General features: G+C 36.9%; 1 protein-coding gene across 1 annotated transcript in view; it reads left to right on the top strand.

The window, feature by feature from the left end:
- ADGRA3 (adhesion G protein-coupled receptor A3) overlaps positions 1–21,998 on the top strand; it is a gene marked incomplete at its 5' end in the record, with an annotated part of 54,132 nt that extends 32,134 nt beyond the window's left edge. The window contains 11 exons of the mRNA XM_084204310.1: positions 3,724–3,925; positions 7,051–7,200; positions 9,601–9,762; positions 10,039–10,242; positions 11,327–11,540; positions 11,692–11,900; positions 15,591–15,715; positions 16,240–16,363; positions 17,917–18,062; positions 20,146–20,241; positions 20,429–21,998. Of these exons, the coding sequence (XP_084060436.1) occupies positions 3,724–3,925; positions 7,051–7,200; positions 9,601–9,762; positions 10,039–10,242; positions 11,327–11,540; positions 11,692–11,900; positions 15,591–15,715; positions 16,240–16,363; positions 17,917–18,062; positions 20,146–20,241; positions 20,429–21,671 (2,875 nt within the window). The 3' untranslated portion in view covers positions 21,672–21,998. The remainder of the gene's footprint in view (positions 1–3,723; positions 3,926–7,050; positions 7,201–9,600; positions 9,763–10,038; positions 10,243–11,326; positions 11,541–11,691; positions 11,901–15,590; positions 15,716–16,239; positions 16,364–17,916; positions 18,063–20,145; positions 20,242–20,428) is intronic.
- Positions 21,999–23,096: the final 1,098 nt, after the last annotated feature.

Raw genomic sequence — 23,096 nt, 5'->3', positions numbered from 1 at the left:
TTTGTATTGTTTTTGTGATATGAGTTTATGGCACAGAGCTGTTTAGTTTTAAATTGGTTTTTATGTCCGGTTTAGTAGAAAGCTTTCTAAATCATTATACAAATAATACATTAGTCTTAACAGTAAAATGTTTCTGTACATATCTAAATTTGTTCTGAAGGTGGTGTAGACTATAAGACTACCTGGCATTGCTTGTATTCTTTTGAGAGGATCATGGCAGAAGATGATAAAATGCTGTGTAGAGACATGAATGCAAAGTAAACTCAGGGAGAATGAAAGGACAATAATGAAAGAGGGGGTAATAAAAATAAGGAAAGTGGAGATAAGAAGAGGGAGGAAAGGCAAATAACCTTGTGATAATCTAATAACCTTTGAAGTAGTCTCACTTTTTTCTGTTTGATGACTATGGAAGTTCTAGAAGATACATATATAGCTTAGAAATATTACTTGTTTAAAAGCATAGTAATTAAAGCTCTCCTGAAAAACCTGTTTTACATTTGAGTTCTAGTCTGAGAAACTAGAGAGAAACTCTGTTTTGTCTTTTTCTACTTTAACACTAGATGTGAATAGTGAGAAAAGGAACAGCATGTGCCATATTTCAGTTAAAATATTTGTCTTGGAGGTTGTGTCATAAAGCCTCCGTCAGGACCACAGAATTTAAATTATTCCAAGGCCATGTGACACTCAGTCAGTAAGGTGATACATTCAGTGAAAACTGAGCTGACCACACTTCTACTGAAAATGCTTTGGAAAAATACAACTTCTAGAAAGCTGTAAAGACAGAGACAAATACCCCTTTCAAAGTGGCATCTTTGATGTTGAAACTTAATATAAAAATTTCAGCATTGATAAATGGTTTTGGAAATTATGTTTTGGTACTCCAGTGGCAGTGTTTCTGGAAACCTGACTTTGCATTCTAGAAGTGGAGGTTTGAGTGTATTATGCAAGGTATTTGTGGGCCTGCATGTCTTGTAACACTGTGCCAGGCGATTTATTAGTTGTCCTCATCTGCCCGTTTTCTTTTTGGCTTGGTTCTCTGAAGGCTTATTGTAAATACATAAAAATTGGGAGCACAGTAGTATTTCATCTTTGTACTTGTTTTTCCAGTCTGTGTTGAATCAGAGTATATTTCAATTTGTTGCTACTGACATTTCAGAGACTTGGATAAGTGTACATGTATTGTATGCTGCTGTCCCTCCCTCCCTTCCCAGCAGATGCATAACTTGCTCTCTCCATGACCGGAGTTGGCCAGACATGATCCAGTCTGATATTTTGTTAGCTTGCTGAGGTGCATGTAACATTGCACTAAGGTTACAACTGGAATTGTGGCAATTCACTATAATACTGTTGAAATTTTTTCTGAGGAAGATTTTTGTCCTTTCTTTTTCCTTTAAAGGTTGCAGTTTAAAAGATGCTAAAATCCTTTTGCTACCATTGCAGAATCAATATCTATTCTTTTAATTAATTTACATTCTCTGAAATACCTCAATATGATTCCAGGCATTTAAAGTCTGTGCTAATTATTTTAATTTTTTTTTCTTCTTTCTTTTAACTACATCCATTATCACCAAATCTGGTGTAAGTTTTCCTTTCCAGTATTGGTTGATGGTGACATTTCTCTTAAATACTTCAAATGGATGCTGAGGCTCTGGGTGTGTGTGAAAGAATATTTGCTGGGCTGGATGAAGCTCTGCTGGATATCTAAATCTTCTGTCTCTTCTAGTATTCAAATACTCTAGTAATGGCCATTATAACCATCTCCATTTCTTAATGAAATTATGTCACTACAATATGGAGAGCTGATTTGTAATGTCAAAGCTGTTACAAAAGGTAGTTAAATTTAAGTACTTGTTTTCTAGTTTAGTTTGTTATATTTATCATCTAGTCTTTTGCATTAGTTTTCTTACTGACTGAGAATTCTTTTATGGTTGTTGCAGTGACCTATGTAATACTGGGATGCCACCAGCAACTGTCTTTTTGGTACTTCTTGCCCAAACTTAAGTAATAGTTGAAATGGCCTGAACTAAGTGTCTCTCTTCCATTACTGAGCATGTTACAATTGTTCGGTTGGAATTAATTAAGAATAAATGGGAATTTAAGATAGAGAAGACTTCTAGTATACCCTAAAAGGCTAATATCTTCTGTCTCTTAATATAATTGAGAAGTGTAGTTTTTTTGCCTTTGTCCATCCTTGGAGCTAATTATCTTCTCTCAGAAAGAAGAACTGTGATAAATTTTAGCAACTTCAGTAAGAGGAGTTATTTAACTGATGAATAAGAAGGGAAAATGGTGCTGACTTTTTCAGTTTTTGTGTTGGCAATATAACTTAAATTTTTAATTTCCTGGAAATGGAACATCCTTCAAGATGTTTACTTCATCTTCCTGCAAACAGAGAATTTTTTTTTTTTCAGATATCAATATATTCTTAGCATTTCTTAATTTAGATGATAGTGAATAAACAGCCATTTCCTACAATGCAGTTCAGATATAAAAGGGAACTTTAAAATCACAGTGTAATACACCAAATTTTTTTGTTTGACCAGTTCCAATTTTTGGACTCAACTGCTTTGTACGAGGCCCTTTGAAATACTTAAAATTTAGAAAAGCTATGTTAGCTCTAAAGACTCCTATAGGAGCTTGACATAATGAGACTACAGAAAGCCTGGGATGAATTAGTGAAGCTCACATGCTCTCAGTTTTAGTTAAACCTTACATGTTGGATTGTTAAATTTGAGCTACTGAGCATTCTTCAATTTAGGTATGTATTCTTTTTTTGCTTCTAAAATTTAAGAATTAGTGCTCCGAATTATAAAATAGCACTTATGCATATAAGCTTATGCATATAACGGGGTAGAGAGCCAGAAGCAGGGGCAGTCAGACTGGCTGCCATTCCTTGTCCTTGTCCCTTCTGTCTGCTCAGCATTGCATCTTAATTCAGGCATGGTTTTCTTCTATTCTTATTTTTTTCCTTGGATCTGTTCTGCTCTAATGAATGATAAGTGTATTACAGATGTATTGCAATTTATTTTCTGGGGTTTTTGTTGTTCTCTGTGTTTGTACAGATAAAATATGCAGTAAAATTAGAGGAGAAAGTGGAGAGAAAGTCAGGATTTTTCTTAAGAAGGGCATAGTTTCACATACCTTGAGTGAAAGAAATTCTTCTCTGCTTTCTTGACATTAAGAGCAAATTTTTTCCAATTAAATTCTATTTGGTATTTTGTTTGCAAAACTGATCAGAGTGGTTGTACTACTGCTACTAGTGTTTCTTGAATACTGCAAAAGTACTGTTCGTATCTGCAGTTTGGTATGAATATGAATGCAGTTGTTTGAAAGTTGTATTGATGCATGTGTAGAGGACAAGTAGAAAGCAAGCATCAATTTGCCATTATAGTGTTAACAGGGAATTTTTCATAAAGTAAGCAAGGCTTTTTATCAAAAAATTGTAAACTATTTTTAGTTGTTTTATAAGCACTTTCTTCTCTCCACCTGAAACCTCATGAAGAATTCAAAAAAGCATGCTAGCATTAGAACTCATTTTGTTAATAGACAGAAATATGAACAGCTTGAAAGTGCTGAAGATGAGCCAAGGTGGCCCTTTAAATAGTTTAGAGATTCTTAGTTTTGAGTGTCTTTTTATTTCATGTTGTAGTGCTTAATCCTTTTATTTGCTTGTCATGTAAATTTGTCTGAATGTGAGGGTTTTTTTTCCTTTTGACTCCCCAGGTGGCCCAGAACATTGGCAGGCATCACAGCATACCTGCTGTGTACACGGTATTCTGCTGGCAGTGGGATATATCCTGGCAACTCACAAGATGAGAGAAGAGCCTGGCGCAGATGCGACAGGGGAGGGTACTGGGCAGACGAGGACTACTCCAGGTGCCAGTATGCAAATGATGTGACTCGAGTTCTTTATATGTTCAATCAGGTAATTTTTGCATTTCTGTAAAACCAAATTATGAAACTCTAATTAATGAAAATAAAAACTCCGAAGACCCTTTTATCTTCTCCAAGCTGGAAATACAGGCGGTCTAGATGGGTTATGATGGACACATGCCTCTGAGAACAATACTGAAACTTGTAGGTTTAGGTTAAAAGCTTGGTTTAGTATACCTGAGTGCCCTAGATTGAAAGTGCAAGTAAGATTTTATTCTTTGTACTTATCTAAAGCATTAGAGAATGGCTCGTCATGATTGTTTTTGTCAGCTGGATGCCCTGTTCTGCCCACATGCTATAAAGTAACAAGGAAGGCTTAATCTGTAATGAGAACAGCTCTTTTCATTGCAGTGGTGGAGGGCAGTCAAACTTTGTTGCTGTAAACCTTTAGTAGATTCAATATGATTGGTAAGGGTTAAATAGTGAAAGTAGTGAGTTTTAATAAGGCTTCTTTATCTGGTAGCACTTACCAGAGTCCAAGAGAGCGTTCTAGAATTTCAATTGTAGCTATGAAACAAAGTTTTTCAGCTACAAGTTCCTTTTGAGGTTTATGTAGTTAATGCACACTTCCACAAATGCTGTTCTGCAGTGAAGCACCCATCCTTGTCTGTATAGGTGGTCTGTTGGAAATTACTCCATTAAGCTATGAACTTCTGGTTTAAGCTTGTTTTCCAACTTGTGCATCAGATCAACAGCAACAGGTGAAACCAAGTAAATATGAGATTGTTTCTGGTGTGGTGTTTTGGAGTTTGGTGGTTGGTTTTTTGTTTGTTTTCTATTAATAATACTTGGTCACTGGATGATGATGTTGGTAGCACCACTTATGTTTAACATAGGGCCGTGGTGCTTGCCTGAGCCCAGGGTAGGATTTCTACATGTTGTGTGGGTTTGGAGTGTTCCAGTTCATCTCACTTTCTTTTAGGGAAAACTTCACACTACCTATCTGAAGCGTCTCAGCCCCCAGACAGGACAATCAGATCTAATCTGGTATTTTCCCCTTTGGGATGCCTTAGATTTATACGCACAGTGAGATCTTGATGTCGAGTTGTTTGGGCTAGCTCCAGTTGGAGGCAAAAGAAAGCTGCCTATTGTGTAAGATGGGCTGACTTGCTCCCTCTGTGCTCAGATACTTAGTAATGCTGACGCAGCTTTTTGTTCTCCTTCTCTGGTTCCCTGAGGACCCCTGAGCACTGGCCAACAAGGATGGCAGGGGTGAGAAGGGAAGAAAAAAAAAGGGAATGCCTGTTCTGGCCCAAAAAAAACCTTAGAGGTTGACATAATTATTCTGCTTTACTGCTTTGTATTCCTAGCACTAGAGGTGCATGCCATGGCTTGGTCACATGAAACAGGTTTGAGGGCTCAAATGTTCTTTCTTTTTGACTGGTTAACAGGAGAGAGATGATACTGGGGATCACTTTGTCCTTTTCTGGGACACAGAAAGGTTAAGTGTTAGTTTAAATAGAGCTTCAGTGCTGCTGGTTTGCTTTTTTCTCACCTGGGAATTCACATTTTTCTGCAAGGTCTGTGACAACTCAATGATGGCCTATTTTCCATAGCCTAGATGCTCAAGAGCCTAGATAACTTAAGGTTGTTATAACTGCTTTTGGTTAGCCAACATTTTTCAGGTTGTGGAAAAATGTTGCCAGCTTTGTTGTGATGTGTTAGGAAGTTTAAATGTTGCCAGCTTTGTTGTGATGTGTTAGGAAGTTTAAAGTGTAAGCATCAGACTGGAATCTTTAGAAAAGCAGAAGAATAATTTTCATGTGTGAAGTAGATAACCTCTTACCTACTCAAAAATAAATGTACACAGGTATTCTATGTTGAATTTTTAAAGGGAGAAGAAGAATGTTTTGGGTTTGGGAGTTCTTTTTACTTATGAAAGTTGCCTTTTTATGTGTAGTAGGCCTGGAATTTTTAGCAATATCGTGCACAGAAGTTTCTTATCTCTGAGACTAATGTTAAATGTAACCATATTGCAAGCATGTTTGTAGCCTTTGAGCAAAGGTAGTTGAGCTGTTTTGAACATCAGAACTTTGCCAAACATCTTAAATCAAGTAGAGGTTCACACGTAAAATAAAATGAAACCTTTATAACATTCTACAAGACCATTCATATTCCGCTGTTCTTGTTTATGTATTGAACAAGTACAGTTTTAGGTGACAAGAAATTAATGATTAGAGCAAAAGTTCAAAGAAACCATAAAGAGTGTCTGAATTTAAAAGTTGACTTTGTTCCGTATGTGTTATGACTTTGAACTTTATTTGCACTTTAAATGCATAACTTTTAGCATATTGACCAAAAATTAACTTCCATTACTCACATTGAAATTTATGTACAAGTGCTACGACTGGCAAGCACAAACATATAGTTGTGCTTAGGTGGCACTTCTCAAATTCAGTTGGGCAGACTAGATATCTCCACACCAAAAACCAGAGGGAGAGCCTCTGTAGTTTGGATTATCATGGATAAACAGCATCTGAACATGAGCTGATAACATTAGCACAGCTTTCCAGTGTACTATGTAAAATTTCCCATTTTTGGTTCCTGCTGGCTCAGGCATGTGGATGTTGTGTTTTATTTAGTGAAGAATTTTCCAGCATGGGGTTTGTTTCAGGAGCAAAATCATAACCTTTGTCATAGTGAGATCTGTCTTGGTTTTTTGTGTGTGTATGCCATTCCAAATGCTTCCTATAATTACAGAATTGAGAGGGAATGCTGTGGCAGTGGTGTGTTTGAATTGCTTTTGGCTTCTCTTGCTATAAAATGCTATATTTAAAGAGTTTTGTGTTGTCATGCCTTGGCTTTGGTGAAAATGAAAATAAGCAGTTGACAATACTGTTTTGGGGGATTTTTCTCCTTTTTTTTTTGGCATAATACCTCTCTCCCTTCTAGGACAACAGCACAAAACCCAGTTGCTGGCTGCCAGTACAAACAGTAGTTCTCTGGCTTGTAGGAAATGTTTTTGCTTATAGATAAGGTGGTGGTCCTTAGCTACTCAGAACACTGTGATCCCTCTGGGAATTACTCTCCTCTTTGGATCAATGCTTATTTATTAATTGGTGAAGTGTTGTCTCTGTCTTGTTCTTTTTCAAATGCCCATGTTTGTTCTCTATTTAGATGCCGCTCAACCTCACTAATGCAGTGGCAACAGCAAGACAGCTCTTGGCTTACACAGTTGAAGCAGCAAATTTTTCTGATAAAATGGATGTTATTTTTGTGGCTGAAATGATAGAGAAATTTGGAAGATTTGCTGAAAAATATAAAGAGGTAACTGGATAATTTGCCATCACTTTAAAGATAACTAAAGTGTTTGTCCTTAAGTATTCTGAGCAGTGAAATCTTCCCAACACTAGATGCAGGCACTGAGTTAGTGGATTGTCAGATTCTATTCCATGTTTTTGTTTGTTTAGTAGGTCCCTGAAGTTGCTGACCCATGGTCACAGACTTTGCATTCGCGCTGAGATGATCCAGCATTCACTGGACCTGTAATGTGAGTAACACCTCTGGTCAGCACTGGAGCAGGGAGATAGGTACAGTAAGTCTGTTTTTATTTAATATGGAGTGGGTCACACAGGTTTTCATTGCTATGTTCTTATCTAAAAACACAAATAATGAAAGCCTCAGAGATCCTCTCAATAATGAATAAAACAAGACTTATCTTCTCCCCTTCCACTGTGATAGACTGTCTTTATTCAATATTGAGCCATATCTCTAAGGTTTTCAGTACTCCTCTGTCTTGCAGGATATAACATAAGACATTAAAACAAAATCTTAGAGAACGCTCATTGTTGGGGAGAAAAATGCAAGTAATTGAATAGTCCCACCAGTGGGTAGAAACTCTCTGTTTCACTGCTGAACAGAGGTTATATTGATCTCACTGTACAGTGCATGTTGGGAATTTGGAGACCACAGTGCCTTGAGTTCAAACTCGTGCATAAAAAAAGCGCCAAATTTTCCCTGTCTACCCCCAGCAAACCGTAAATGCTGGTTCTAGGTCCTTTGCAGAACTCCTTAGAGGATTTTTATCTTAGTGGGGTTTTTTCTAAGTGGATTTGTTTTGAAGCCAGCCTGTGATTTGCTGGTATATTTAAAGAACATGAGTACATTTTCATGTAAAAATTTTAGTAGCTATTAATAAGGCTTGACTTCTCAGGGTGTTACTCTCTGAACCTGTTCTTGATGCTGTTATTCATATTGATTCATTTACACCATCTTTTTATTCATTCCCTAGTTTGTGCTAAAGAGGCTATTCTGAAAGATTAGTACAATAAATAACAATTTATTATTAGCGCTTTCATATCAGAGGCAACAAGACAATTGTTCAGAAAGTTCTTAGCAGATTGTCTTAGAATACAGTCGGAAAAACTTGTTCATACCTCAATAAGTAGGAGAAAGAGTAATGTGTAATATATTTTAAAAGCATGAAGCAACTTTAATTCTGCAACTTCTGCTGGTTTATTATAAAATCACTGTTTGTTGATGTGTAAAACTTGTTACCATTTCTCAAGTAGTAATAATGATAAACACTTTCAATTAATTTAACTTTGTTGTTAAAGATTTAATGAAAGGACTGCAGCCTGCAAATGCCACTTAAGGCTCTAAGTTATACAAGAATTTTTACTGATTGAAAATTCTGTTCCTCAGAGAGACAGTTCTCAAAATAACAAATACTTTTTCATTCCAATTCTTGCCTTTATATTGAAGGATTCTTAAAAAGAAGAGCAAATTACTATGTTCTCTCTTTATTAGTAATATTCTGAAAAAAAAAAAAAATAGGGAAGCCTGCATAGTAAAGGAGATACCTTCCTCACCCTACCCTTTGTCTTTTCAAGCTGAAAATTCCAGTCCTTAAATTTAGGCACCATCAATTGCATTTTGGTCAGTTTAACTAAAAATTATACTCATCTTTACTTTTGGTCCAGTATTTGTCACTGCTCCTTAAATGTGAAAATCTGGTATAGGTCAACGTTGTCAATGTTTGTAGGTGCTCGTTATTTTTGGTAGAGTGGCCTAAATAAGTAAGTTCCCTTTATAGTTTGTATTTGTTATTCATACAGAAGGCAGGGTGTGGACTGTGAACTTAAAACAATGTAATACATGGTTTGAAAGCAACACTGGTACCTGTGGATATTTGCTGTGTCTCTTATGTAAACCTGTGACCTAAAACAGGTCATGCAAATTTGAAGGCAAACATGAAAGCAATAAAAAGAGTTTGATTTAACTTAAAAGGAACCAGAACAGAAGGAATGTATGCTAATTTTTGCCTAGTTTACTCTTTTCCTAGTATCTTCTATCATACATGCAAACTGTATTATAGTTGATTTATAGTTTTGGTTTCCAAGTTGATTGTAGATGATCCTCTTAAGCAATTAGTACAGTAGAAGGTGGAGTATTGCACCCTTTCCTTTTAATAAAATATTTATCATGGGTTTTTTCCTAAGTACTATATAAACAGATACATTCTGTTGGCACTACATTTTTCTTCAGTGGGAGTAAGTGTCCAAGTCAAAGTGTTTCAGTATCTCAACGTGATGAGGTGATGGAAATAGGAGCAACCATTTTCTTTGTGCTTTTTGTGCTGCCAAGTCACTTTGTATTTTCCGATAATGACCCTACCTGCTGAATGCTTCATACCTATAAAAGAGTCTTTCTTCTCTCCCATGTTAGCTTGGCGACGTCATGGTGGACATAGCAAGTAATATTATGTTGGCTGATGAACGTGTTCTGTGGATGGCACAAAGGGAAGCCAAGGCTTGCACCAGAATTGTACAGTGTCTACAGAAAATCGCTATGTATCGCCTTGCAAATGGAGCTCAGGTTTATTCTACTGTAAGCATGAATTTATTTATTTATTTAGAAGAGGTTTTGCTCGCTCTTGAATTTGAATAGGTTTTTATTTTTCTTAATAAACACTGGCATTATCTGAAATGCCTACTATTTCTGAACGGAATAGAGCAATTCTCTGAAAAGATTTATATCTGCCAGATAAACCAAGATGGTTTTCTGGATGTGTTTTTCTGTGAAGACAGAGAATCCCTTTCAGATTATTTATTATCCTGTCTGTGGTGTGTAAAATCATTTCATGTTTGATTTTTGTTGTCACAGTATTCTCCAAATATTGCTCTTGAGGCCTATGTAATAAAGGCTGCTGGTTTCACTGGGATGACTTGCACCGTATTTCAGAAAGTGGCTACATCAGACCGTACAGGACTCAGTGATTATGGGAGAAGAGACCCAGATGGAAATCTAGATAAACAATTAAGCTTTAAGTGCAATGTTTCAAATACACTGTCAAGCCTGGCTTTAAAGGTGGGATGCTCTTTGTTTCCTTACTGACTTTGTAATAATATATATGAATAATTTGGCAAGCAAGTTTATTGTTACTAATTTCTAAGTTTAAATTAGCATTTTTGTGTAATCCAAACTGACTGTGAGAAGAATTAAAGGGATAAAGGATAATGAAAATAGATTATAAAATAATTGTTTTAATGGACACAGATTTTAATAAGTAGGTGTGGTTTTCTTCATTGTAACTTTGTAAGTTGAAAGATCCTGACTTTTTCATAAGTATGGAAATTGAGATGCTTCCTAGTTTGTAATAATACATCTTTATTTTTCACCTTAATTACATATTAAATCAGACATTAGCAGTGTCCTTAAAAATGTGAAATATTCTGCTCAGAGTAATATTGTAATTAAGCATGAAGTAGAAGATGAACCTGATGGTTTTGTGTGTGCATGTGCATATACACACACACACTCACCTATATGTATTACATCTCCATATGAGTGTGTATAAAATGGAAACACTTCCTCATAGTTCATAAGAGTATTTTTCTCAGTTATATTCCCCAACTTACCAGTTTGTTTTTAGCGCTTAATTTGCGTGAATGTCACTGCAGGATATATATTACAATTTATGCTTGTGTAATTCTATGAAATTATATGCATGCTTCTCACTCAAGTATCATTTATATACAAGTAAAACCACCCTGTTTGTACACAGCATTTTGTTTTGAATGGTACTAGTGCACAATTGCAGCATTTTTCTCTGCTGGTGTTGGTTGCTTCTTCTAGTTGCTAATAGCCCAGTCTCAAAAAATTCTCATAATACTTTACTGATACCAACTTTAACTTTACTCTCTGTAACAAGTAAGGTAACTGCAGAATCTTAACTTTTTTTTTCTTTTAAAAAATGTTTTAAGGCTTTAATAACCTGATTAAGCTATTTTATCCTGGATGACTTGATAACACTGTCGAATAGGTTGATCACAATGCATCGTCTGCTCAATGCATTCATCTCTGACTCTGTACATATAGAGGACTTGCTAATTTAATCTCTGTAAAGAATGTAATTTTCTCTTTTGAACTTTAAAAATCTGTTTGTTTCTAGAACACAATTGTAGAGGCCTCTATCCAGTTGCCAGCTTCCCTTTTCACCCAAAAACAAAAAAGAGAAATCAGACCAGCAGATGAATCTGTCTACAAGCTTCAGCTGATTGCATTTCGCAATGGAAAGCTTTTCCCAGCAACAGGAAATTCAACAAATCTGGCCGACGATGGGAAACGTCGTACAGTTGTAACTCCAGTTATTCTTACCAAGATAGGTTTGTTTTTATTGTTACTTTTTTATGATCTTTAGTAAACAGTTTTGACTCCCTTCTTTTGATTAGTGTGTATCCAGTAGAAAGTTTTAGCATTTAATGCGTTAGTTACATGCTGAGAAATTTATGTGCAAATACATTTTCTTTGTAACAGATGGATTAAACGTAGCCAGTCACCACGTTCCTATCAACGTGACGCTGCGGCGCATTGCACACGGAGCAGATGCTGTTGCAGCTCAGTGGGACTTCGATCTCCTGAACGGACAAGGGGGATGGAAATCTGATGGCTGTCGCATCCTTCTGTCTGATGAAAATATTACCACCATTCAGTGCTACTCCCTCAGCAACTATGCTGTTTTAATGGTATGACACTTGGGAATTTAATTTCTTTCTGGAACTTAAAAATGTTTCATTACAATTCTGTTTGGTTTTTTTCTTGCATTAAGGAAAACGAGCATTCCCACTTCACATAAAACTAGACATGTAAATACATTTTGAGTTTTTGCTTTTGTTGATGTAAACGTTAAGGTTAGATGAGGCTTAAGCAGAATCTATCAAAGTGTAATTAATTGGGTAATAAATAATTAATGAACAACTGGATATACTAGGAAAAAAAAGAATTTTCATATGCAAAATACTTTATTATAGGAACACATTTTAATGAGTTACTTAATCAAATTCATGAACGTTCATGAACTTTAGTCTATGAATGACAGGTTATCTTCAACTGTTGCTGCTCTTTATTTTAAACTATCTTTTCTGTGTTGGATTAGATTTGTTGACTTTGTCAGTTGACCAGGAGTGTTTCCCAGGTATTTTTTCTGTGATCCATAACCAAAGACAGTTATTGTACTCCAAATTAACTGTTAATTCACTAGTATGTAGGTCTGTTACCAGAAGACATCAGTGGAAATGGAAAAAGATCAAAACACTTAGTAACTATGAAAAATATTTTTTAAATACTGCTAAAAAATAGTATCCTCTTGTTGTATATTTGCTCAAAACTGGTATTCTTTAAATATTAAGCCACTTATCAAAATGTTAGGCTGTAGAGACTGGAGAGGAGGGGGTAAGTGGAGAGGCCCAGAATAACGCTCATCTGACAGATGTTCTTTGCACACAGGTTATACACTGCAGAAACTCTGGATGTCTGTGTGCTGCTAAAAAAGCTTTTCATAATGCCTATCCATATATTAACCAAAAAGGCCATAGTAGCCTATTTCATTTCTAGACTCCCATCATGTTGTGTGTCTGGCTTCTGGTCTCAGGCTCAGAGGAAGTTCTTCTGGGTTCAATTTTAGAAGTTTGCTCTTTAATTCAGCAGTTGTCATTAACATCAAATACATCAAACAGCAGAGGCAGGAGGGACCTGAGCATGGTGGTTCATCATCCTGGCTTGGATGGTGAATGACTTAACCAGAGCTATTTCACTCTATTTTAATCTACTTTACTTTAGTACGTATATGTGTAGTGTAATTTGTAGTGTACCGACCCTCTTCATACATTGCAGAACATAATGTGAAGTCCTCTGATAAGGAAGCTCATCACTGATTGCCTGCTTTTCTGATCTAGTGATTTAGGAAGATGCAGTTGTAAAACTTTGTATTTATTTGGAGATTATCTTCACCACTGTTTATTAATAGAAGAGATAAGCAGAAGGCTCAGCTGAAAACTCATTATTACAGACTGAACAGAGGAAAAAACCTCAGCAATAGTGGTTGAGAAGAAACAAGAGTTCTGCTAATTAACTATCAACTCCCCAGTATTCTTAATGCCATCTCTACTGTTACTGTACTGTCATTCTTTTTTACTCAATAATTATTTAGAATCAGTTTAGCTCAAAAATAACATTATTAGCTCACCTTCCTCTTTTTACTAGGTCTGATGAAAAGTGTCAGTGCAATGGATAAAGAATTCTATTGATTTATTCCATTGGTTATTGGGTCAAGGCCTCGGCTATCTAGGCGAGGCATGTACTGAGTTTCCTCACATGCTTTAGAAGATTATTGTAAATCTTGCAATTTTGCAGCTCTCATTCTTGAGATTCACACCGATTGCATACGAGATCTTGTTACCTGACGCCAGTCTGGAAGCAGCAAGCAGAATTGCCCTATAGTTTGTGTTGCCTGGTACTCATGGGCCAGGTGTGACAAAACATTTGCTCATGCTTGTAACAGCAGTGAGTTCTCAGGGATCCCCAGCTGCATAACAACCAGGCCATGGGTAGTGTTGAAATCGGATGACACTGGCTGCCTGAGGCATAAATTCTTATGATCCTTTGCCAGGTGCCAAAGAAAACCAAATAGATAAGAATCAAACTGACAACTTGATTAAATTAGTTTGAAATGAGGTTGTTGAGTTAGTTAGGAATAACGAATTTATATTCTGATGAAAGAACAATTGAAGGTATGGTGAAGAGACTGTTGACTCTAATTTAATTGTAAGCCTCAATTCAAAATCTCTTCTCCTGTTCATGAAATCAGATTACTGATCTTAAGCTTAAAAATATCACTGCTTTTTCTCAAAACAGACTGAAACTTCTTCCTAGTCTTTTACTGTTCTTACTTAATGCTAACTTTTTTCTCCTTTTCCTCAGGACACTTTTGAACTTGGCTAGCTCCAGCAGTTTAAAAGTAATTCACTCAGAATTATAAGGGAGACATTTTTCTGTATCCTGTTCCAAAAAATTAGTTTTAATAGATTTTTTTCACTTATCATAGTTAGGTAAATTTACTGTATTTTGTGCTGGGGACTACAGTTTCTTTTGAGTTGTCATGTCGTGTCTGTGTCCTCTCCCTCCTCCTGGAACTCTAGTAAATTTTAACTGCTTCCAAACAGAATTATTTCTTCTTCTGAGTAAATGAAAATCTGGGTGGATTCAGAAAATTTAATTGATGCTATAGAGCTGTTGAATTCTCTTAGAGTTATCAGCTATATTCTAGTCAAACAGTAATCATAGAATAACAGTCTGGTAGGAACATCTGGTGCCGTTTGGTCCACTTAACCTGCTAAAAGTTTGACTGCGTTTGAAGTCAAATCTTACTGCTCCAGATCATATTCAGTCAAGCTTTGAGTATCTCCAGGGACACAGTCTCTGGGCAGTATGTGACCACTTCAGAATTTTTCTCCTGTGTCTAATCAGAATTTTCTGTGTTGCTGATACTGTCAGTTTCCTTTCATGAGTGGATGGTTCAGCTCCAAGAAGGCTTTGAAAGAGTTTGACTTGGTCTTCTTTATACCATCCCAGTAGGTAGTTTAATATAATAATGAGATTTCTCCCCTCTTCCTTTTCTTCTTAAAGATAAAAGACATCATCTTCAGCCTCAGAAGTGTATGCTTCAGCCTGCTAATCATCCTGGTGATCTGTTAGACTTGCTCCATCCAGTATGTCAGTGTCTTTCTTGTGCTGGGGCACCTCAAACTGCAAGTTCTGCAGGGTGGTCTCTCAGCAGAAGGGAGGGATCAGCTTACCCACTTGCTGTGTCAGTGCTCACACAGCAAAGCATGGCTGTGGGCTACAGGTGATGTTGCTGACTTTTGGTTGGCTTTTGTCTACCACTAACTCAGGTTGCTTTCTAATCAGTCCAATGCCCAGCCTCTGTTTTTATGTCCATGGGGTTATTCCATTCCAGATGCAGATCCTTTAACATTCTCCTGACTGTGATGTTCTTTGGGCTGTTAAAGAAGATAATCTCAATTGAAACCCATAGTTATTCCACATCTGTACATTGAAATATTTTAAGATGAAGAAAACGCTGTGTTTCTATAAGCTGCTGACCTCTCTTCAAAAATACATGAAGTTGAACTGTTCTATAAGAATTGTGACTACATTTGTAAAGGTCAGTCAGAATAGCAGATAAAACCCAGCCAGAATTGCAGAAAGAACCCAGAAATAACAAATGAATAATTGCAGAGTTGATTCAGGACCAGTGAGAAAGGAAGGAAGGCATTTCATCTAGAAGGTGTCTGTTACTTCTTGTGTTCCCATTGTCATTGCCCCACCCTCAAAAAACAGATGCAGTGGACTAATGTTATTTTTGGTTTTGTTGTCAGGACTTGACTGGAGCTGAGTTATATACACAGCCAGCTGACCTTCTGCATCCAGTAATTTATGCCACTGCCATGGTTTTGCTGATGTGCCTGTTGATGATTATGGTCAGTTATATATACCATCACAGGTAGGAATCAAAATTATCAGACTAAGAAAGTGAGTTTGATCATGCTTAGGACTACCTTTTCTATTTTGTAAGAGCATGATATAGTAATATGCTTTCAGTGTTTTTTCCCCTATAAAATTTGTGGATGCAGACTAACAGTTATGCAAGTAGCTATTTCATCTTTCTTGAGTATGATAATTTAGCTGTCATAACCATGTCTGTCCTTTAATTCTTCATTTTGCTTCATGATGAAAGAAGAGGATGTTCAATAATAATGGTAGAATTTAACAAACTGTTCAGCCTTTTACATTTCTGTTGATGTAAAAGCTTGAATCCTAAAATTTTTAAGTCAGGCCCCAAGTAGATGTCTAAAGTTGGTAATAGGTGGGTGTTTTAATTTAAGATTGTATTTGATTACAAAGTATGTGGCAGTCAAACAATCATATACAGGAATTACATGTTGCTTATCACAAGAATATCTTGCTAGTTTCTGAAAACAGTAATGTAGCTGTGTTTTATATTGTCTAATTTGTTTCTTTTAACAGTGTGATCAGGATCAGTGTTAAAAGCTGGCATATGTTAGTTAACTTGAGCTTTCATATTTTCCTGACATGTGTGGTGTTTATTGGAGGCATAACTCAGACCAGGAATGCCAGTATTTGCCAAGCGGTGAGTAAAACTTGGTTACTGGTTTTGTACTCCTATATATGAATATGCTCCCCTTGCCACTTACAGAACTCTAATGCTGTATAGGCATTCATCAAAATATAAAATCTAGGAAAAGAATAGTGTTTTGCTTTTAAGTAATCTAATCCAACACCCCCGCAGTAAAGACAGACATCTTCAACTAGATCAGATTGCTCAGAGCCCCATCCAGCCTGACCTGCAATATTTCCAGAGACTGGGCATCTAATACGTCTCTGTGCCTGTGTTTTGCCAGCCTCATTGTAAAAACCTAACTTTCTTGCATCTAATATAAATCAACAGTCTTTCATTTTAAAGTCATTCCTCCTATCACTACATACCCTTGTAAGACGTGCAACAGGTATTTTTTTCCCAAAATGCTACCACAGAAACTAAGTTTTATTGGTTATTTCTGTTTTTGAGACTTACTTACTATGAAATTATTTTATAGGCTTGTATGTGGCCTTTACAGGCCATGTGAGATCTGATTTTTGCAGGCATTAAAATACCTATTTCCATTTGCTCAGTACAACCGAAGGGGAGGGGAGAGAAATGTTTCAAGCCTCCATGCTTTATTGAGACTCCTTCTTTTTAATGATTTGCCCTTGTAAAATTTGGCCATCTCAATTCAGTTGCAGTGTTTCAGTATAACAGCAGTTGCTGCTTTCAAAAAATGTTAGTGAAGCTTTTAAATTTTTTTTAATCCAGTGATTACAAAAAATTTCACATCCCTCACCATAATATTCCATAATGGTTCTTATTTGAATTTACTGGAGTTATTACATTGACAGTTGAAAATGTTGCAGTAACATATATCCCTGATCTTTCTCCTGTGTGCACACATACACACACCTTTTTTCATACCTTCCCGAAGACAGAAATCCTCCAGAAGAAACCTTGTGATACAGATAGGCTCTTTGAGAGTTGTGTGTTTTTAGTGGGACTGAAAATGGCAAAAAACCCACTTGTACTCAGCTTAATTGGAATTAAAATCTTGCCCCTTTGTGTGTGTGCTATCATGGCAGTGTTGGCTCGTGAATAAGGCAGTAGAGGATAAGGAGATTCCACTGTGAAGCAGACTGCATTAATGTTTGGGCAGGTTAAACATGTAATGCACTCTCTTTATCTTTGCATTATGTGAAAATTGCTGATGAGTGTTGGCTGTCTGTGTTTTGCCATCTGCTCCACACTTATCACAGTATGACGAGTTTGCTGTTCCCTTACTTGTTTCAATTTGAATAATATCTGTAACACGGGACATTTTAAATTAAGTCTTTTGTAAAATACAGTTTCCTGAAGTGTATGATTGATATGTACACTTCTGAAAGTGTTTTTCTCCTGTTATTAAGTTTTACTTTTTTTTTTTGTTTTAAACTTGATGCTTAGAGTGGTCGTATAAAATAAGAGGGTTTTTTTCTCTTGAATTGAGCTTTTGAAAATTTCAGGTTTATGGTGAGTTGCGAGTCTAATGATTACTGTATTAATTTAGGAAATATTTGGGGGTTAATTCTTTTTTTGATGTCTATTTTTGTTTTAAGGTTGGGATAATTCTCCATTATTCCACTCTCGCAACAGTACTGTGGCTGGGAGTGACATCTCGTAATATTTACAAGCAGGTAACCAAAAAAGCAAAAAGGTGTCAAGATCCTGATGAGCCACCTCCTCCACCCAGGCCAATGCTGAGGTGAGTTGTTTGTTTCTGTGGCTCTTTATTTCCCAGGTTATATGCATTTATATTCTGACCAGAAAACGTAAAAAGTCACTCCCCTTGAGTTCTCTCCAGGTCTGTAAAGTTCCTTTAGATTTTTGTTGTTCCTCTGTGTTGTGTTAAGGAGGATGAGCTGAAAGACTATTGGTCTTAGTGTATTACAGATGCAGTGCTGGGTTGCTGATTGGTAAATTAAAAATCAGTAGTGTTTCAGCAGCACCATTGAAGGTTTGAATCGGACTTCAGACAGCAACACAGCCCATTCAGTTGTCTGAAGAAAGAATGTGTAAAACTGCTAACACAATTTAACACTGCAATTTCAGTAAATAAAGTCAAATATATTTTCCAAAGATTGTTTACAAATTATTTGAAAAATAGGAGTGTCACTCTCATTAGCAAATGAAAATAGTGTTCTTTGTGTGGTGTTCCTCCTAGAATTTTCATTTCTGAAATCCCAGAAATGAGACAAACTAATTCTCTGTTAAATTCACATATGTGCAATGTTCTTACTAGAAAATACTGATGTACCTTGTTCACATTGCCTCCTCAGCTTCTGGATATTAATTAAAAACTGCAACAGTGAAATTCTCCACAAGGTGGCAGAAGTTGATTAACTTTGATTAGTTAAGGGCAAATATTTAAAGACGTTGATTTTGAAAGTACAGAGACTGCAGAAAAACAGATGTGCTTTTCTGATTATTTTCAAGTAACATCTTCAGTACTACATACAAGTATTTTTTATCCCTTATTATTTATTACGAAGTTCCTGCTTTGGAAAACATTGCAGTAAAATTACCAGCCTCACAGGTTCAGCTCTGCACAGACATGAACATGACATTTCAGGTCTGAGCACCGCATCTCTGACACTGGCAGTAGCTCTGGAGGCAAATATCCAAGAGAAGAATGGAGCACACAGGTTTTATATTTTTCAGACTTTCTCAGTGTCCAGCTTCCTGTGGATCAGGAATTTTCTCAGTCAGATGTGTGATGTTTTTGTATGGAAAGTTCACAGACGGATTATTTTTTTCAGTTGTCTTTTAAACTTAGGTTCAAAATAAAACTACCCATAGTGTAGTACTTGTACAAAGATTTGTTTTGTCTTGCCAGCTCCTGATTGCTGCATCAAGGTACAGAATAGACCAATGTCAGAATCTGATCTTTGTGGGATTCATCAAGTAAATAATAAATTCAGTGTATCTTGATTTCCAAGAAAGTCATAATTTGCTTTAGACTGTTGTTTTGTGTCTCAAGTGAGATGAGTAATTTCTGGTGAATTATCAGAAATGCAGTGGAAAAGTCCAGGACCACTGTAATAGGTATCTCCTGTTGATAGAAACGAAATGCTCATCTGCATGTCACAGTAAGAGTTTTCACTTTTGTGTTCTGATCAGAATTTGGACTAGATTAGTATAAGCTGTTAATTTGACTGCTGATCAGTAATTATTGATCTGTCACTAATGAATGCAAGGTGAATTCATAGAAATCAGAATGAAAAGTGAGATATTCCAACAACATAGGCCCTTTTTCTTCTTGAAAGTGTACAGTTTTCATCAATACCACCACAGGGAAGCAAGTATATACTAAATAATTACAGAATCCATTAGAAATAAAAAAAACCAAAACAAATAACCTGCCATCTGCTGCCCTGCACCCAAAAAAAATTCAGCCAACAGTTTATATAATATTAGGCAAGTTCATCTCTGGAACACGCGACATACTACTTAGTATTTCCATTGTAAGTTTCCTTATCCTTTTCCAGACTGAGTGCTTTTGCTTCTTCCTTCTAACACTGTATACTTTTGTTCAGTATCTGTGAGTGGGAGGTGGGAGTGAGTAGCTTTGAGAGAGAGAGGCAGCTTACAGCAGGAGGAGAAAAACTGTAGTGAGGAAGACTTAGAAAACTATTGATATCGCCAAAGTCCAAACCTGATTCACCCTGTTTAGTTTCAAAAAGAGCTTGTATGCTTCCTAAATCCTGGAAAGCTCTATTTCCTTCATGGTGACTTTAAAAAATCCATTGCACTTAAGCAGCTGCTAATAAATTTGCTTTATTTTTTAGGTTCTACCTTATTGGTGGAGGGATTCCTATCATAGTTTGTGGAATAACAGCTGCAGCAAACATCCGAAATTATGGCAGCAGACCTAATGCACCTTAGTAAGTACCCTATAAGTGAGAGCTTTGTCCTAAGATTTCTTAGGCTTGCTTTTCTCTGAACACTTGTTGCAATTAATTTTGATTCTTCCTGAAAGCATAGCACAGACGAGATCATGTCAGTGAACTGAAAAAGCATAAGTGACTTGTGCAAGATGTTAATTTAATCTTTGGTTTGTTTCTTTTGCAGTTGCTGGATGGCTTGGGAACCTAGCTTGGGAGCATTTTATGGACCTGCTAGTTTTATAATTTTCATAAACTGTATGTATTTCCTCAGCATATTCATACAACTAAAGCGTCACCCTGAACGCAAATATGAGCTGAAGGAACCCGTTGAGGAGCAGCAGCGTCTGGCCACCAACGAGCACGGGGAACTGGCCCATCAGGATTCATTGTCGGTGTCCCTGGTGTCCACCTCTGCTTTGGAGAATGAGCACAGTTTTCCAGCACAGCTTCTGGGAGTGGGCCTTACTTTGGTTTTGTACGTTACGCTGTGGATCTTTGGAGCTCTGTCCATCTCCCTGTATTATCCCATGGACCTGATCTTCAGCTGTTTTTTTGGGGCGACATGTTTAAGCCTCAGTGCCTTTCTTATGGTGCACCATTGCATTAACAGGGAAGATGTCAGGCATGCTTGGATAACAACTTGCTGCCCAGGAAGGAGTACGTATTCAGTGCAAGTAAATGTGCCGCCCTCCAGTTCCAGTGGAACCAACGGAGAGGCCCCAAAATGCACCAACAGTAGCGCAGAGTCCTCATGCACAAATAAAAGTGCCTCAAGCCTAAAAAATTCGTCTCAAGGTTGTAAACTAACTAACTTACAAGCTGCAGCAGCTCAGTGCCACCCTACTTCTCTGCCGTTGAACACAGGCCCTCAACTCGATAACAGTCTGACTGAACATTCAGTAGATAACGATATCAAAATGCACGTAGCTCCATTAGAGGTACAGTTTCGGACAAACGGACACCCCAGCCGGCACCATAAGAACAGGAGCAAGGGCCATCGTGCCAGCAGGCTTGCAGTGCTGAGGGAGTATGCCTACGACGTTCCCACGAGTGTGGAAGGAAGCGTGCAAAATGGCTTACCCAAAACTCGCCAGAGCAACAGCGAAGGGCACTCCAGGAGCCGAAGGGCCTATCTGGCATACAGGGAACGTCAGTATAACCAGTCCCAACAAGAAAGCAGTGATGCTTGCAGTACACTTCCAAAAAGTAGCAGAAACACAGAGAAAACAATAGCTACCAACAACAAAAAAGATATTCTGAGGAAACCAATAGCAGCCGAACTTGAAAACCAACAAAAATCTTATGGCTTAAATTTAGCCATCCAGAATGGGCCACTGAAAAGCAGTGGACAGGACGGACCTTTGCTCGCTGCAGACAGTACTGGTAATATTAGAACTGGGCTATGGAAACACGAAACTACTGTGTAGCATTATAATTCTTTGTGGGATGAATCCATATAAACTGTGATTACACATTCCTTAAAGCTATTAACACTTTTAAAGACTGTTTACAAACTGTAGGTACTTAATGCAGGGAGGGAACAAAGATAATATGCCAAGCAAAACATTTTATGCATTATTACCTTTGCTGTTGTTACAAAGATGACTTCTTGCTTGGTATTTTGTGAATTTTTTTTGAAGTGTCAGTCTTGAGAGATGCAGAACACAACTTTGTACATTTTTTTTACCTGTAACCCTGCAGATGTGTCCACAACACATTTCAAATTTGTATTTAAATGTATAATAAATAGTATTTTCCCCAGCAGCCCAAAGTTGCACTTTTTGTTGGGTTTTTAAAATACTACTGCACTGAATGTCGTATTGATTTTACTGTTTCATTATCTGAAACTTACGAGCTTCCATTACCAAGAAAATACTGAAGTTACAGTTTTCTACACTTAGATTGTTGACACCTCAGTGTAAACAAGATAATAGTTTGTATCGTTCTTCTGCTGTGACCAATGTTGTAGTTGCAGAGTGGTGCTTGAGGTTGTACCTGTGTCCAGCCCTTATACACATTTAGCTAAAGCTGTGTGTATTCAATAGCAAAAAATGCTTCTGTATAATCATGTACTGATACCACAACTCAGCCTTTAAGCAACAAATGGAATTGGGTTCTATATGCTTGGTGAGTTGGTTACCCGCTTCAGACTTGCCACTTTTGGGTGTTTAGTGTATCTGAGTTATGATACAAATCTAACATTGTCCCTTAAATACTTTATAAACTCATTCAGATATGTTTAATTACTGCTTGCTAGATTTACTGCAGCCTCTAGTAGTCTGTCCCTGTGAACTAATCTTTGATTAGTTTGTACGAACCTTTTGTACAAACCTGCAGTAGGATAGTGTTGTTAGAGTTTGGGTTCTATTTTTACTTCTTGTGGGTAGTTACCATTTAAGAATTCTTTCAGGAACATTTTGACAAGCGTGTGTGACTCAGTTTTCTATTTTCCTGGTTTCAGGAGAGGTGGCTTTTAGCTTGTATCCAGCCTTAGAGCTATCAGAAGGATAGACTCTCAGAAGAAAAAGGAGCTTATGGGTATTACCAAAACGAAGAATTTTAACTAAATATAAAAGTATATAATATCTGTTTTAAATCTATTTGATAAGGTATCTACACATCTTAGACAAATGACTGCTTTGTAATTTCTGTTTATGGGTTGTTATATAGGGTTCCTTTTGGTGGCAGAAATGCAGTTTTGGACCTAGAAATCAAAACTAGCAACTTGATCCTATTCCATTCCAAATGCTGCAAGTCAAGTAAACTGAACTGCAGACAGTAAGGGCATGTGCTAGGAGCAATTCACAGTCTGTAGCTCAAACTGAGATACTCTTACAGTATATTTAATCAGG

Source organism: Fringilla coelebs (genome assembly GCF_963513975.1).
Source record: "Fringilla coelebs genome assembly, chromosome: 4".
Taxonomy (NCBI): Eukaryota; Metazoa; Chordata; class Aves; order Passeriformes; family Fringillidae; genus Fringilla; species Fringilla coelebs.
Note: the sequence above shows the minus strand (reverse complement) of the source record. Positions and strands in the feature narration are given on the sequence as shown.